The 16562-nt window shown below is 39.2% G+C and overlaps 1 protein-coding gene across 13 annotated transcripts in view; it reads right to left on the bottom strand.

Moving 5' to 3' along the window:
• ANAPC1 (anaphase promoting complex subunit 1) overlaps window positions 1-16562 on the bottom strand; it is a 121761-nt gene that overhangs the window by 67085 nt on the left and 38114 nt on the right. For all 13 annotated transcript variants that reach the window (XR_008650996.2, XM_055243477.2, XM_063616635.1 and 10 more), the window contains 6 exons: window positions 16221-16361; window positions 15637-15697; window positions 11880-12067; window positions 6929-7003; window positions 3055-3323; window positions 1682-1773 (listed from right to left, as the gene is read on the bottom strand). Coding sequence is in view for 12 of the 13 variants with exons in the window: in XM_055243477.2 (XP_055099452.1) it covers window positions 1682-1773; window positions 3055-3323; window positions 6929-7003; window positions 11880-12067; window positions 15637-15697; window positions 16221-16361 (826 nt within the window). In the remaining variant the exon portion in view is untranslated. The remainder of the gene's footprint in view (window positions 1-1681; window positions 1774-3054; window positions 3324-6928; window positions 7004-11879; window positions 12068-15636; window positions 15698-16220; window positions 16362-16562) is intronic.

The following is a 16562-nucleotide window of genomic DNA, read 5'->3' as shown; positions in this document are numbered from 1 at the left end:
TGTCATTTTGAAACAACTAGAATATTTTTCCAGCCGGGTGCAGTGCCTCACGCCTGTAATCCCAATACTTTGGGAGGCCCAAGCAGGTGGATCACGAGGTCAGGAGTTGAAGAACAGCCTGGCCAATATGGTGAAACCCTGTCTCTACTAAAAATACAAAAAAAAATTAGCTGGGCCTGGTGGTGCGCACCTGTAGTCCCAGCTACTTGGGAGACTGAGGCAGAAGAATCACTTGAACCCAGGAGTGGAGGTTGCAGTGAGCCGAGATCACTCCTAAGAGACAGAGCGAGACTCTGTCTCAAAAAAAAAAAAAAGGAATAACGTTTTTCCATATTCTCCAAAATGCTTCATGTTTTCTGCCACAGTACATAAGTAACTATGTTATTAAATGTAGAATTTAAATGACTTCTATTTTATCCCATCCTGGATGGAAATTCAGCAAATTCTTGTTCCCAAGGCATATAAAGAATCTAACCAAAGGCTAGATGTGGTGGACACCTGTAATCCCAGCCCTTTGGGAGGCTGAGTCAGGTGGATCACTTGAGGTCAGGAGTTCGAGGCCAGCCTGGCCAACACGGTGAAACCCCATCACTACTAAAAATACAAAAATTAGCCAGGCGTGGTGGCACACACCTGTAATCCCAGGCAATCCCAGGCACTTGGGAGGCTGAGGCAGGAGAATCGCTTGAGCCTGGAAGGCAGAGGATGCAGTGAGCCAAGATCGTACCACTGCACTCCCGTCTGGGCGACAGAGTGAGACCCTGTCTCAAAAAAAAAAAAACCAAAAAAAAAAGAATGTAACCAAAATTTTGCCTTAACCCTAAAGGTGAAAAAAACAAAAGAAACATCCAGGATTCAGCTCTGTTCCAACAACTGGGCCCCAAATTTCAGTACCTTTAGCTCAGGGTCTAGGATAGTACAGTGGTGATGGAAATGTTCTGTGTCTGTATCTGCACTGTCCAATATGGTAGCACTAGCCCCATGTGGCTACTGAGTTCTCAAAATGCGGCTAGTACACTGAGGAAATATATGTTTTATTTTAATTGAATTTAAGTAGCATATGGTTAGTGGTATTAACTGTACAGTACAAGTCTAAGTTAAAAGCATCCTTGGCGGCCTGGCGCAGTGGCTCACGCCTGTAATCCCAGCACTTTGGGAGGCCGAGGCGGGTGGATCACGAGGTCAGGAGATCAAGACCATCCTGTGTAACACAGCTAAACCTCGTCTCTACTAAAAATACAGAAAAATTAGCCGAGTGTGGTGGCGGGCACCTGTAGTCCCAGCTACTCAGGAGGCTGAGGCAGGAGAATGGCGTGAACCCAGGAGGCAGAGCTTGCAGTGAGCCGAGATGGCACCACTGCACCCCAGCCTGGGTGACAGAGCGAGACTCCGTCTCAAAAAAAAAAAAAAAAAAAAGCATCCTTGACACTGGAAGCTCTTTCTCTGACTTTTGCAAGTCAGAATCTTAGGGATGGGTAACACTTTCCCTATACACTGAAGATATTATGGCTTACTGTGTGTCAGAAAACAAGCACTACGAACTAAAATCTGCCTGGTGGAAAGGCACTGCCCCTGACTTAGAAGCTAATGGTAAGAAATACATCCTCTGCTATTCATTGAGAAAGATACAAGGAAATATCACTACACTGTTTAGAAAATATTTAAAAGCACGACCACTTACCTGGATCAATTGTGCACACTTGTCCAGTAGTTCTGACAAGCGTTGGGTAGTCTCTATAGTAATGATCTACATAAGGCCCCAATTTTAAGTCCCTAAAACAGTAAGAGCATGTAAAAAAGAAGGTATTACAGCACTTTCTCCCAACAGAATTGGAAGGATTCGTTAGTTGAATCTTTCAATTTAAAAACTTATGAGAAAGATAACCAAATCTAGAGTCTCTCTATTGTATTTTTGGACTTTAAAGTGCCCAGTGTGACAAATGCAACCCAATCTCTTTTTGCTAAATTTTGTGGAAGTAAAACTACAGTAAAAGCACCGTGATCTAGTTCCTCCTCTGCTATTTATTAGCTGTGTGATCTTCCATAAGTCATGTCTATAAACCTCAGTATTTTCTTCTAGAAAATGGGGCAATACCAGCTCACTTACTCTGAAGTTTTAAAGATTAAATAAGATAAAATACGTTAAAAAAAAAAAACCTGATAAAATGTAAAACATCATACACATTACTTATTTCAGAGAGCCATGATTATGGTTTGGAAATTACTTAATTACAAAAGAATTTTCATGATAGTAATGACATCCTAAGAGATATTTACCATTGATTAAAACTGCCATGTCTCAGGATTGAATTTCAAGATCTCAAAAAAGACAACAGAAATTAGAAAATGTACTATGTCTTAACTCAGAGGCTGACATTTCAATTCAAATTCAACTTCTTTATCACCAAAGGTCATAAAGGTCAAACAACACATAAGTATGACCCTAGAATTCTGAGCCATATACAAGGTGCTTCAAACTCTTGAAAGGTGTTGAAACATATTATTAGAACTATCTTATTGTGGATCTACTGTGAGTGCCTCAAAGACAGGGACAACCTCAGACTGCAACAAGGATAGCATAGCAAAATGAGTCTACAACTATCAAACACTCATATCCCAGGAAACAAATTTAGGCAAGTTTCCTCATCACTAAAATAGGAAACTTACCTTGTTTGAGACTTTATATGTAAACTATGATTTTGTCAACTATAAAGCACTATTTGAATGTGGATATTACAAAACAGCAGACGTTATTCTAGAACTCCCACCACAGTATAGCCAGTCAGTCATCCTGTCAAAATGAAAATCTGAGCAGGTCATCTCCATTTTTTCGTGACCTTCCACTAATCTCAGGACAAAGACTAAAAATCCCTGCATGGCTCACAGGCCCTTACAAAACCAGTATCTTCAAACAATTCTGTGGTTTACAGAGATGCCCTAGTTTTCTGAGAAGGTAGATTTCAGAAAATTATTTACAAGGTCCCTATATGATATCATGGAAAAGACAGTCATCTCAGGACTTCCTGGCAGTTTCTAACCTACAAACAAATTTACCTTGCCAACTGAACGAGAAGTTCAACAAGTGAACAAATCCCTTCTCCCATTAGAGTATTCAACTTGAGCTCCTCATACACAAGGTGAAGAACGAAAAAAATTGCAGGTATGTGAGTAAAGAGAAGTGTAGAAGAATCCACACTGAGATTCTGTGAAAAATCCTCATCCTTCATTTGTGAAGCTTCTGAAGGACTCAGACACAAAGATCTGTTCAAAAGATGAGACTCAACATTCTGGTGGTAGTCTGAATTTAGTAAATATTCCCAGTCCTGAGAAGAATAAAAAGAATATTAATTTTTAAAAATAATACCTTATAATATCATAAGAAAATTAATTCACTTAAAACAATTCAAGTTTCATTTTCACATTAAGTTGATCTAATAGTATATTAAAAAAAGACAATGCTAAGAATGAAGTAACTATAAAATAGCAAGCCAGTTATAAACGTTATAAACGTTAAGGCAGGCCACCTTTAAAAACCATTAAAAAAAATCTTGTCATGCCCTTTTAGGAAAGACATTCGGAGACGAATTACACTATTTAGGTAGAGATTGAGAGAGAAAATTTAAGATTATCTCAGGCTAGGTTTTATAGGAAAAGTAGATGGCAAGTTAGTGGCTACTACACTGAACTGTGTTTTGGTAAGAAGAAAGGTCCACCTGCATTCAGCTGATGTATTCATCTTTCCACATGTATAAGATGCTGGGGCTAGTAATATAATCTAATAATCAACTGATTTTTATATTCAGACTGATTGGACTACATTTTCCAAATATTCAGTCTATTTTGGTTCTACTTGTGATTTACTGCATTTGGTTCAGAGAATGTGGTTTATGCTATTTCCAGATCTTGGAATTTACTGGTGTTTTTATAAGGCTTAATACAGTGTGTTATTCTAAATTAAAAATTCTTGGACTAGATACAGAAAGAACTAACCATAAAAGAAAAAACTGGGCCGGGTGCAGTGGCTCACGCCTGTAATCCCAGCACTTTGGGAGGCCGAGGCGGGTGGATCACGAGGTCAGGAGATCGAGACCATCCTGGCTAACATGGTGGAACCCCATCTCTTCTAAAAAAAATACAAAAAAATTAGCCGGGTATAGTGGCAGGCACCTGTTAGTCCCAGCTACTGGGAAGGCTGAGGCAAGAGAATGGCATGAACCCGGGAGGCAGAGCTTGCAGTGAGCCGAGATCATGCCACTGCACTCCAGCCTGGGCAACAGAGCGAGACTCCATCTCAAAAAATAAAATAAAATAAAATAAAATAAAAAAATGATAAATTGGATAACTAAAATAAAAAATTCTGCTCATCAAAGACACTGTTAAAGCCACATTCTAAGGGAAAATATGGTCAAGAACTCATGTCTAGAACATGTAAGAACTTCAACAGCTTACATATTTTTTAAAATCTAATTTACAAGTAGGTAAAGATTTGAACAGAAACTTCACAAAAAGATACATAAGCAGCTAATGAGCACATGAAAGAGTGTTTAACAGCCTCCTACCTCAGCCTCCAAGTAGCTAGGACTACAGGTTATACACCATCATGACTGGCTAATTTTTAAATTTTTTTGGTAGACAACTGGTCTTACTAGAATATGTTGCCCAGGCTGGTCTCAAACTCCTGGGCTGAAGCAGTCCTCCTGCCCTACCCCTCAAAGTGCTGTGATTACAGGCGTGAATTTTCATTTAAAAGAAATTAAATTAAAAGAAATTAAAATTACAGATGTGAATTTTAATTTAAAAGAAATTAAATTAAATTAAAAGAAATTAAAATTCACGCCTGTAATCGCAGCACTTTGGGAGATAGGGGCAGGAGGACTGCTTGAGCCCAGGAGTTTCAGACCAGCCTGGGCAACATATTATAGTAAGACCTTGTCTCTACCAAAAAACTTTAAAAATTAGCCAGGCATGATGGAGCATATCGGTAGTCCTAGCTACTTGGAGGCTGAGGTAGGAGGATGGCTTGAGTCTAGGAGTTCGAGATTACAGTCAACTATGATAGCATCACTGCAGTCCAGCGTAGGCAACAGAGTGACATCGTCTCTTAAAAAAAAAAAAAAGAAATGAAAATGTATGTCCACGGGCAGGGCATGGTGGCTCACACCTGTAATCTCAGCACTTTGGGAGGCCAACGTGGGCGGATTATTGAGGCCAGGAATTTGAGACCAGACTGGCCAACATGGCAAAATCCAGTCTCTACTAAAAATACAAAAATTAGCCAGGCATGGTGGCGCACACCTGTAATTCTAGCTACTGGGGAGGCTGAGGCATGAGAATTGCCTGAACTCGGGAGTCAGAGGTTGCAGTGAGCCGAGATCGTGCCACTGCACTCCAGCCTAGATGACAGAGCAAGACTCTATCTCAAAAAAAAAAAAAAAAAAAAAAAAAAAAAAAAGAAAATATATATCCACAAAGACTTGCCAGTGAATTCTGGCAGTAGCTTGCTTTATTCATAAGACTTTAAAAAAAAAAAATGGAAATAGCCTAGATATCTACCAGCAGAAGAAGGATGAATAAACAAACTATGGTATATTCATACTACTCAGCAATAAAAAAGCACAAACTATTGGTATCTGTAACAATATGAATGAATCTCAAAAGCATTATGCTGAATAAATCTTATACCAAAGATTAGATACTGTATTTTATTTACATCAAGTTCTAGAACAGGTATAACTAAGATATGGTGACAGAATTCAGATCAGTGATGGCTGGAAGAAGAGAATAAAGCTGATTAAAAACAGCAAGAGGGGCCGGGCCCAGTGGCTCATGCCTGTAATCCCAGAACTTTGAGAGGCCGAGGTGGGCAGATCACGAGGTCAGGAATCCAAGACCAGCCTGACCAACATGGTGAAACCCCATCTCTACTAAAAATACAAAAATTGGCCAGGCGTGGTGGCGCATGCCTATAATCCCAGCTATTCAGGAGGCTTAGGCAGGAGAATCGCTTCAACCCAGGAGGTGGAGAGCCGACATCGTGCCACTGCACTCCAGCCTGGGCGATAAGGCGAAACTCCGTCTCAAAAAAAAAATCTCAAAAAAAAAAAAAAAAACCGCACAAGGAAATTTTATGGAGTTATAAAAATATTCTGTGTCTTTATAGGAGTGTAGGTTACATGAGTATGCATATATTAAAACTGATCAAACTGTAAACTCAAGATGTATTTCATTTTTGTAAATTACACCACAATTTAAAAAAATATATTTGGACCACTTAAGAATATACCATGGAGGCCAGGTGTGGTGGCTCATGCCTGTAATCCCAGCACTTTGGGACGCCAAGGTCAGGAAGGTCACTTGAGGTCAGGAGTTCGAGACCAGCCTGGCCAACATAGTGAAACCCTGTCTCTATCAAAACTACAAAAATTAGCTGGGCATGGTGGCGGGCGCCTGTAATCCCAGCTATTCAGGAGGCTGAGGCAGAAGAACTGCTTGAACCTGGGAGACGGAGATTGCAGTGAGCTCAGATCGTGCCGCTGCACTCCATCCCGGACGACAAGAACGATACTCCATCTCAAAAAAAAAAAAAAGGAATATACCATGGAACCTGATATGACTGAGAACCTTAATTTAAAAAACACTGCATAAAAAAGGTAAATGCTGTCATTTCAGGTGATCAGCTGATAATAAAACGTCTACAAACCCAAACTGAAATCATGTAGTAATACATATATTAATTTTTAGGTAATCATTAAAGACCACAGAAAATGTAACAGATCCTACTCTTCAAAATAATTGCTATTCAGTATTAAAATAAATAAAGTGAAAGGTGTTGGAAAAACAGAGGAATTGATAGGAATACCACAGAAGTGGAAGAATAGTATGAATACCCATAAACTAATTTATATTAGCAAGAAATAATAATGCTTACATCATCAGATCCAGTCTCAGAAGGCCTTGCTTTTTTGGGCGCAATGACAGGGGAAAGTGATCCTTCAAAGTCAAACTGAAAAGTAACCCCAAAAGAAAAGATAAAAATCATAAATGCATTCCTGTCAACTGATCAACTTAAAGGATTCAGAAATCAGTTCTGCCAATCATGAAAACTGAGAAAAGCCATCAAAACTCATTTTTTGATCCGGAAAGTCATTATTTAAATATCTTTCTTCTAGGTTACTGTAAAGATGAAATGAAATCATATTAATATATGCAAACATCTAGAACAGTGCCTGGGCTCCTAAGTACTGATTTTAATGGTAGTTTCCTTCCCTCTCCTACTTCTGTAACAACATAGATTACATCACATCTTTGGTAGAAAAAGAAACTTTAGGCATATCCACAATATACCAAGTCTCAAAGCATCAACCCAATATCAGTCAAATGTTAAAACTAGGCAAACATTTATTTACAGTCCACCTACAGTAAACTACCTAACAATTATATGGCAGAGACAAGCAGCTACTCTGGTAAATCTTTTTTCTCCTCTTTCTCCTGAACCCACAGCCAGACTACATACATATGTCTGCCTCCTTTGAAGTTAGGTGTGACCCTTTGACAGAGTTAATTATAAATGGGCCACGGTCATCGCTTCCAGGACCAGTCCAGTCCTATCCCTGCTCCTCCAGGCTCTTTGCCCCTTCCACCTGACTGGAATGCAGTCAACCAATGGCAATCTTTGAACCGAAGACAAAAGATCCTCCACCAACCTGGGTTCCTGAATAACTGTGTGGCCTGTTTATCTGCTAAGCCCTGTTACGTAAGCAAGACAGACATTTTTATTGTGTTTGAGCCATTGTATCTTTTGAGGCCTTTCTATTACAACAGTGAGCCTATCTTCTAACTAATACAACTACATAAAAGCAGTTTTCTACAAGTTGCTCTTCTTCAATTTCCCCTGGCATAATCTTTGCTGCGCCAGCTACTTCACATGGGCATTGACCATCAACTAATAAACTGTAACTCTATAAATGGCAATGGCTGTTTTCCTGTGCTGAAGAACTTACACACTTATCAACTCACTCACCTAAACAGAGTTGATTTCTATATAAAAACTAAACATAGGTAGCAATAAAGTGATTTTTAAAACTGAATGTTATTGAGAGAGATTTGCTTGTGAAGCATTCAAATAAAAAACAGCCCAACTCATATATATTATTAAAAACCTGATAACAGTGAAATCAAAGCAACAAATGTAACAGTAACTATCTAACCTAAAACTTCAACCAAAATATAACACACACAAAGTCCCACAGTCAAAAAGAATGTCTCTGCTGTAATTATCAGATTCATAAGGCCTGGAGTTATGAGAAAGTAGAAACTGCCTGATAAGGATGGCTCTTTGTGCCATACATGGATCTGTTTAACCTTCACTCTTTCAGTGTGTCTCAGGTTAGCCAACCCTGTTATATGCTCCTATGGACCCTTACCCTTCATCTATTATAACACATGTATCAAATATTATTTCTTTGTTTCCCCCAAAACAGTCAATTCCAGAGGAACAATCTGTTTTGTTTGGGGTATATGTGAGAAACCTGGCATCATGCCTGGCCCACAGCAGGGATTCAATATTTATCTAACAAAAAAAAGAGCAGCCCAAAAGCCACAAAAAGTTAACCCCAAATGCAACTGTTCCTACAATGTACAGTCCAGTGCGCTTATTTAACACATCAGCAAATTAAAGAAATAAAGAAATGCCAAAAATTGTGTAACTAGTCATTGGCAGAAATTCTGTACTCCACCACATTCTATATACGAAAACAAAAAGAATAAATCTGAACAAAGCAAAATGAAAACCATTTGCCAATGAGGACCATTTCATCCTAAGCTTTGACTATGAGGACGAAAGATACCATAGGTTTAACCATGCAGTCCTATAAATAAAGCAACTTGGCCTCAAGAATTGATTTCCTTATTCCTTCCTTTATAATTATCATGCAATAAGTAAGTCAAAGAGCCATGTCCTTCTTTGCAAAGGAAAAAATGGGTAGGTGCTCAGTCCTCCCCAAAACATGAAAACGCGAAGGGGCATAGGTTCTCTGCCAGAGACTAGGACACAACAATCTGTACTCATCAACAAGTTCCAAGGACAATGATACACAAAACTACAGAAAGCTGACATGCTTTTTCATAATGTAGAAATCCAGTTTCTATGAGGCTTAATCTTTTCACATGTAATAAAGAACAGAAAAATTGGGGATAATGTCACTTGGATACAATTGTTTAAAATAAGAAAAGAAGGCCAGGAGCCGTGGTTCACACCTGTAATCCTAGCACTTTGGGAGGCCAAGGTGGGAGGATCACTTGAGCTCAGAAGTTTGAAACCAGCATAGCCGACATGGCAAAACCCCGTCTCTACTAAAAATACAGAAATCAGCCAGGCGTGGAGGTGTATGCCTGTAATCCCAGCTACTCGGGAGGCTGAGGCACAAGAATCGCTTCAACTTAGGAGGCAGAGGTTGTAGTGAGCCAAGATAGCACTACTGCATTCCAGCCTAGACGACAGAGCAAAACCCCGTCTTAAAAAAGGAAAAGAAAGAAAAGAAAATTGTCCCTATTTTCCCGTAAGATTTTTCTCAAGGAAATTGCAGACAGCAATTCCTTCATCTGCTGAAATAGACACAGACTCTTAAAAACAGTATCTCACACAGATGGAAAACGGCATTCACTCAACAAATGTTCACTGAGTATCCTTCTATGCCAGGCAATACCACAGGTCTTGGAGAGAGAGAGTAGCAAACAAAACTAAGCAAAAATCTTTGCCTTCCTAGAATTTACATTCCAGTTGGGGGAGGAGGGACACAAAACAAAATAAGTAAAATATATAGTATATTATATTTAATTAAGTGAGAAGAAAAAAAACAGGTAAATGGCACTAAAGGTATGGAGGTAGGTGTAATTCTACAGAGAGAGACAGCACAGGCAGCACTGAAGTGACATCTGAATAAAGACCTAAGCACGTCTTGTCGGAGGGAAAGCATTCTCCATAGACGTAATATCAAGTGCAAACACTAGGCAGAAACACGCTGGCAGTGCACAGGGAACAGAGCTGAGGCCAATGTGGCTGGGATGATGTGTGCAAAGCATTAAGAAATAAGACCAGGAAGGTGAGCAAGGGCTAGGTCATATGGCATCTTATAAGCCTATGGCCTTTACTCTGAGTGACATGGGAAGTCACTGGGGGATTCTACGCAGAGGCGTGACTAACGCAACCTGACGTTATCAAACAGGATTACTTTGGCCACTGGACTGAGAAGAGACTGGAACATGGACAAAGGAAATGAAATACAAACCAAAAAATAAGAACTATGAATAACTGATGAAATTTTGAAAAAAAATTCCCATTTACTTACACAGAAATAAGATAAAATTTCTCAGGAAGCTGGCAAAGGTTCATCACATCACAAATAAACACTGTGGTGATATGGGTGCTTTTAAATGATGCTAGTAAGAATGTCACCTGGGAACCCCTTTCCAAACATTACTTGACCCAACAGTTTCTTTTAAGATTCAATTCTTGGGAAGTAACTAGAGATTGGTTAAAGATTCATGAAAAAGGATGTTTATAAATTACTCACCATAAGGAAAACAACAGATTCACAAGGTACAATTATTAGCTATTGGTTAATTATGATAAAACTACACCATGAAGAAATGATGGAGATTTTTTAGAAAAAATTTTTAATGATACGGGAAATTTTCATTGGTATTTTTATATAGAAGGTAACATCAAAAATATTTAGAGTGGTTATCTCTGAGTAGTATAATCATTTTCTTAATTCCTCCATTTTCCTTTCATAATTAAGACAAAAAACAAGTTTTAAAAATGGATTTGCTGGCCAGGTGCGGTGGCTCATGCCTGCAATCCCAGCACTTTGGGAGGCCAAGGCAGGTGGATCACAAGGTCAGGAGATCGAGACCATCCTGGCTAACAAGGTGAAACCCTGTCTCTACCAAAAATATAAAAAATTAGCTGGGCGTGGTGGCGGGCGCCTGTAGTCCCAGCTACTCGGAAGGCTGAGGCAGGAAAATGGCGTGAACCCAGGAGGCAGAGCCTGTAGTGAGCCAAGACTGCGCCACTGCACTCCAGCCTGGGCGACAGAGCGACATTCTGTCTCAAAAAAAAAAAAAAAAAATGGATTTGCTGTACAAGGCTAAAACATGTAGAATGGTACAGCTGAGCTACCTGGAAAAGGGGTAATTATAATCTAGAGTGATTTTTTTTCAGAGTGACCCAGGCAAAGTTGTCCTGGGAATGATCTCCCAAGCTAGAAGGAGATCACCAATACTGAAGATACCACTCTGCTGATTTTGTAAATAATCTAATAAGGGCCTGTAAGGATGTTACTGGGGGAAGACGGTGAGAGGTAAGGCTTTATATTATTAACAGAGTAGATATTCAGGCTAAAGTACTTTAAATCTCCCTCAAATCAAACCTTCCTCTTCACATCCCAAGCAACATGTGTGTAAAAAGACAATCTTGTCTTCAGAAAACAATGTTAAACAAGGAGTCAGAAGATGCAGTCTAGTCATAGTTTTAAAAAAATCACAGATCTGTGATTTCTTTGTGATCCAGTTTCTTCATCAATAAAACCAAGACTATCACTAATCCTAGCATAACTTGCAGTCATTTTACAAAGGTGAAATGAGAAATAGTCATATATGCTTTAACATTCTAAAGCTCAGTAATTATAATTACTAGTAAAATGTTAATATTAAATATTAAGTGAGATTTGATTTACAATATATAGATACAATAAACCTTAATATTATTCTATTATTTTGAATATGGTATGCCTATTATGTAGTCTCAATGTTATATTACCAATTATGCAACCATTACATTAACAGAATAACTCATAAAGAAAACAATTGTATTTACTTACATTTCTAGTCCATGCTAAGCGGTCTGTGTTATAACCCATCATGTTCATGAGACAAGTCACAAATAAATTCCACTCTGAGTGATAACTGGGTCCTCCTGGAGCACTGTGGACATTGTACCACTTGACAAGCATCTGAACTGCTATTTCTTTTGGCAGGATAAACTTAATTGCTTGCAAACACGTTTGTACTATTAAAAGCAAAGATTAATTTTAGTATTCTAACTCTGCATGCATTTCTCTTCCCCTTTCAATAACCAAGTTTTTTTAACTTCTACTATGTAAAGGCCAATTATTATGAAAAGAAAACTGTCATTAAAGAGCCAATGAGATGCAAACATTACCTAACCAATCATCTGAAACTAAAACCACTAAAACCAACTACTGAATTCAACAGGGCTTGAAAGGGATCTGAAGACAGCTTTTTTGTTTTTTTGTTTTTTTGAGAGGGAGCCTCGCTCTATTGCCCAGGCTGCCAGGCTGGAGTGCTGTGGCGCGGTCTTGGCACACTGCAACTTCTGCCTCCTGAGTTCAAGCGATTCTCCTGCCTCAGCCACCAAGTAGCTGGGATTACAGGCGTCTGCCACTGCCCCAGGCTAATTTTTGTATTTTTAGTAGAGACCATGTTTCGCCATGTTGGCCAGGCTGGTCTCAAACTCCTGACCTCATGATCCACCCGCCTTGGCCTCCCAAAGCACTGGGATTACAGGTGTGAGCCACTGTGCCCAGCCAAGGACAGCTTTTCGATCATTAATTTTGAATCAGAAATAAAGTAACCAAATAGCCCAGTTTGCCAGAGACAGTCCTGATTTACATCCATTGCCCAGCAATTACTAACTGCTCCCCTTCACTCTTAAAGATGTTCTAGCTCGGGTGACAAATTAAAAGTCACTATGGGCCAGGCATGGTGACTCATGCCTGTAATCTAAGCACTTTGCGAGGTCGAGGCGGGTGGATCACCCGAGGTCAGGAGTTCAAAACCAGCCTGACCAACATGGTGAAACCCCATTTCTACTAAAAATACAAAAATTAGTTGGGCATTGTGGCGGGCACCTGTAATCCCAGCTACTAGGGAGGCTGAGGCAGGAAAATCGCCTGAACCTGGGAGGCAGAGGTTGCAGTGAGCCAAAATGGCGACACTGCACTCCAGCCTGGATGACTAGAGCGAAACTGTCTCAAAAAAAAAAAAAAAAGTCACTATGAAAAACATACAACTTCTATGTTTATACATTTATATAAAATACTGCCTAAATACTTCAGTAAATATATAATATTCAATATATGCATCCATGAATAGCAATGCTTAGCTAGCATTACATGATGTTCTAAATGAGTTAACATGCCTATTAACCAAAGCTTTATAACTTTATTTCTGACGTCGTTCAGTTTCTAAAATGTTTCACATGCTCTCTGCCTTAAAAGGGTTAAGAGTTAATACCACATAATTTACACCATTCTTTTTTTGGTAAGGGGAAACAGGGTCTTCCTCTGTCCCCAGGCTGGAGTGCAGTGGTGCAATCATAGCTCACTGTACCCTCCAACTCCTGGGCTCAAGTCGTCCACCAGCTCAAGCTTCCCCAGTAGCAAGGACACAGGTGCATGCCAGCATGCCTGGCTAATTTTATTTTTCTTTTTGTAGAGACGGAGTCTCACTATGTTGTCCAAGCTGGTCTCAAACTCCTGGCCTCAAGCAATCCCCTCACCTCAGCCTTCCAAAGGAAGGGGATTACAAGCACGAGCCCACCACACCTAGCCTTATACCATTCTCAATGGCTCCACATCAATTATAGCACTACACTGTCATACAATGATCCCCTCAGAGTGGCCAGAGCTACCACTGTGAAGAGACCCAAATCTGCTTTTAGTAGTAAAAAATCCCAAACTGCAATGTTTGTATACTCGCATATCCTCTCTTCCAGGATTCTTTTTTCCCTTTCCACTGTCATGCCACTGGGCCCACCCTCATCAACATATCCTCTACCCCATCAGTTTGCAATGTGCAAACTCACACAGCACAGGTTGGAAGCAAATAATATTAAAATACCAAATAACCAAGTATGTCATAGCTGAATCCAAAATAAGTGTAAACCCAATGCTGCATGAGTGTGTGAGAACCCTTTGCAGGTAAAGTACATAAACTTATATGCATAAACTACGGGGCTTCTGTTTGGCTATAAAGAGGTAAGATTTTTTGTTTTTATTTATTTAATTTCTTCCATTATTATTTGTTTTTATATATTTTGCTTAGGCTTATAATACTTCTAGGTACCTGGCCTTGTGATTACGAAATATCTTTTAGAAGGCAAGGAATCTCTATATCAACATGGAATACCATTTACCAGCAGTGAAAATTCCTAAAATGAAAAAGTCATTCTAGTCTACAATCTGCCAAAGTCCTGCTTTGGCAGTTAGATTTGAAACCAAGATATGTCATGAACTTCCTTATATCATACAGGCATTCTTTTCTTAACCGACGTTTGTTGGCAAATCCCTTCAATTCTAACATTTTGTTTACTATTCTATGTTCAGAAATATTCTCCTCTAGCATTTTTGAAATTGCATCTCAGGAATAATTCAAGCAGAATCCAATATTTATTAAGATAATTCTGATTGTATTTTGACAATAATATTAAGTTTTATTGAATTAAGGCAATTATGTTACTTTCACAATTTATCTGAAAATTGAGATATTTATTTTAAAATTAAAAACATCATTAAGGCCAGGCGCAGTGGCTCACGCTTGTAATCCCAGCACTTTGGGAGGCCGAGGCGGGCGGATCCCGAGGTCAGGAGATCGAGACCACGGTGAAACCCCATCTCTACTAAAAATACAAAAAATTAGCCAGGTGTGGTGGCGGGCGCCTGTAGTCCCAGCTACTCGGAGAAGCTGAGACAGGAGAATGGCGTGAACCCGGGAGGCGGAGCTTGCAGTGAGCCGAGATTGCGCCACTGCACTCCAGCCGGGGCGACAGAGCAAGACTCCGTCTCAAAAAAAAAAAAAAATCATTAATACATTACAGGAAAAAAAAAAAAACATTTAATATGCCAAGAAATATCTTAGTCGCTTAGGCTTCCAGTTTCCCAGATGTTCTTGCAAGAGGCATGTCCACATATATACATATATATACACATATATATATACACACATATATATATACATATATACACATATATATATACACACATATATATATTTCTTTTTTTTTTTTTGAGACGGAGTCTCACTCTATCACCTAGACTGGAGTGCAGTGGCACAATCTCGGCTCACTGCAACCTCTGCATTCTGGGTTCAAGCGATTCTCCCGCCTCAGATTCCCAAGTAGCTGGGATTACAGAAGTGCGCCACCACACCCGGCTGATTTTTGTATTTTTAGTAGAGAAAGGGTTTCACCATGTTGGCCAGGAGGGTCTCGAACTACCGACCTCAAGCGATCCACCCGCCTCAGTCTCACAAAGTGTTAGGATTACAGGTGTGAGCCACCATGCCCAGCCGGCATGTCCATATATTATTATACTGCACGATATTCCTCAACAGAAGAACCTCAGAGAATTGAACTAGCACGTCCTTCACCTGTACTCCAGCCTTAGGGCACACATAGAGTGGACATCACAAAGCACTCCCTAGCTCTTTAAAGCTCCTCTACAAAGCTAAGAACTTGATCCAGTGGCTTCAAAAATGGCAAAATAATGTTAAAAACCCCAATTATTAATGTAAATCACAATTACTTTATGTATTATAAATGAAACTTCTCAATCGTACCTAACTCAGAGGTGGCAATTTCAGGAATAGTGATCCTAACCATGGAGCCATTACTCAGTTCCTAGATGGAAACAAATAAGAAAGTAAATAAAATCTGTGCGTTCTAAGTCTTTGAATGTCTTAAAAATAGCTGGTACAAGACTTTGCCTATAAAGGCAATAAAATAAATGAAAAACAATTTTCAAACAGAAATGAACACTTCCAAATTTCAGAAACTTTAAATGTAATTATTTGCAAAATGTTTTCCAAAATGCTTGTTTTAATAAAAAGTGTCTAATCTTTATACAGTGAGTCACCATCATCAAAAGGACATTTACTTTTAATGAGAAGACAAAAAATCACATCAATATACAAATCAACTGACTCAACAAGCTTTTGTTTTCACTAAGTTTTTAATAATGCAGAAACTGTAGAAAACAAGCAGAATTACTGTGTAGTAAAAAGTAAAATAGTGCCAAAAAATGACACAATAGATTTTTTTAAATCATGAGAAATGTTTGTCATTTTTCAGACAAAATTCTGTATTCTGTCAAATTTGAAATGCCAGCCCACCTCTTAGAAAGCTACCAAATGTTTATACTTACTAGGGTGACTCTGTTATGGACAGGATCTCTGATAGAATGAATGTAAGTTCCAAGCTGTTGGAAAGTACAATCCTCATTATAGAGAGAATCATGAAGTTTTGAAGAATCCCTCAGTTCTGGAACTGGGGACAACAGAACAACCTGTAAAAAGTCGTAAATACAACACAAATGAATTGTTTTCTGAGAAATTACGGACAAGAAAATTTTTTTCTTTTCTTTTGAGACGGAGTCTTGCTCCGTCGCCCAGGCTGGAGTGCAGTGGCGCAATCTCGGCTCACTGCAAGCTCCACCTCCCAGGTTCACGCCATTCTTCTGCCTCAGCCTCTCCGAGTAGCTGGGACT

This window comes from Symphalangus syndactylus, chromosome 14, assembly GCF_028878055.3.
Source record: "Symphalangus syndactylus isolate Jambi chromosome 14, NHGRI_mSymSyn1-v2.1_pri, whole genome shotgun sequence".
NCBI classification, from domain to species: domain Eukaryota; kingdom Metazoa; phylum Chordata; class Mammalia; order Primates; family Hylobatidae; genus Symphalangus; species Symphalangus syndactylus.
The sequence above is the reverse complement of the archived record's forward strand: the minus strand, read 5'-3'. Positions and strand labels throughout refer to the sequence as shown.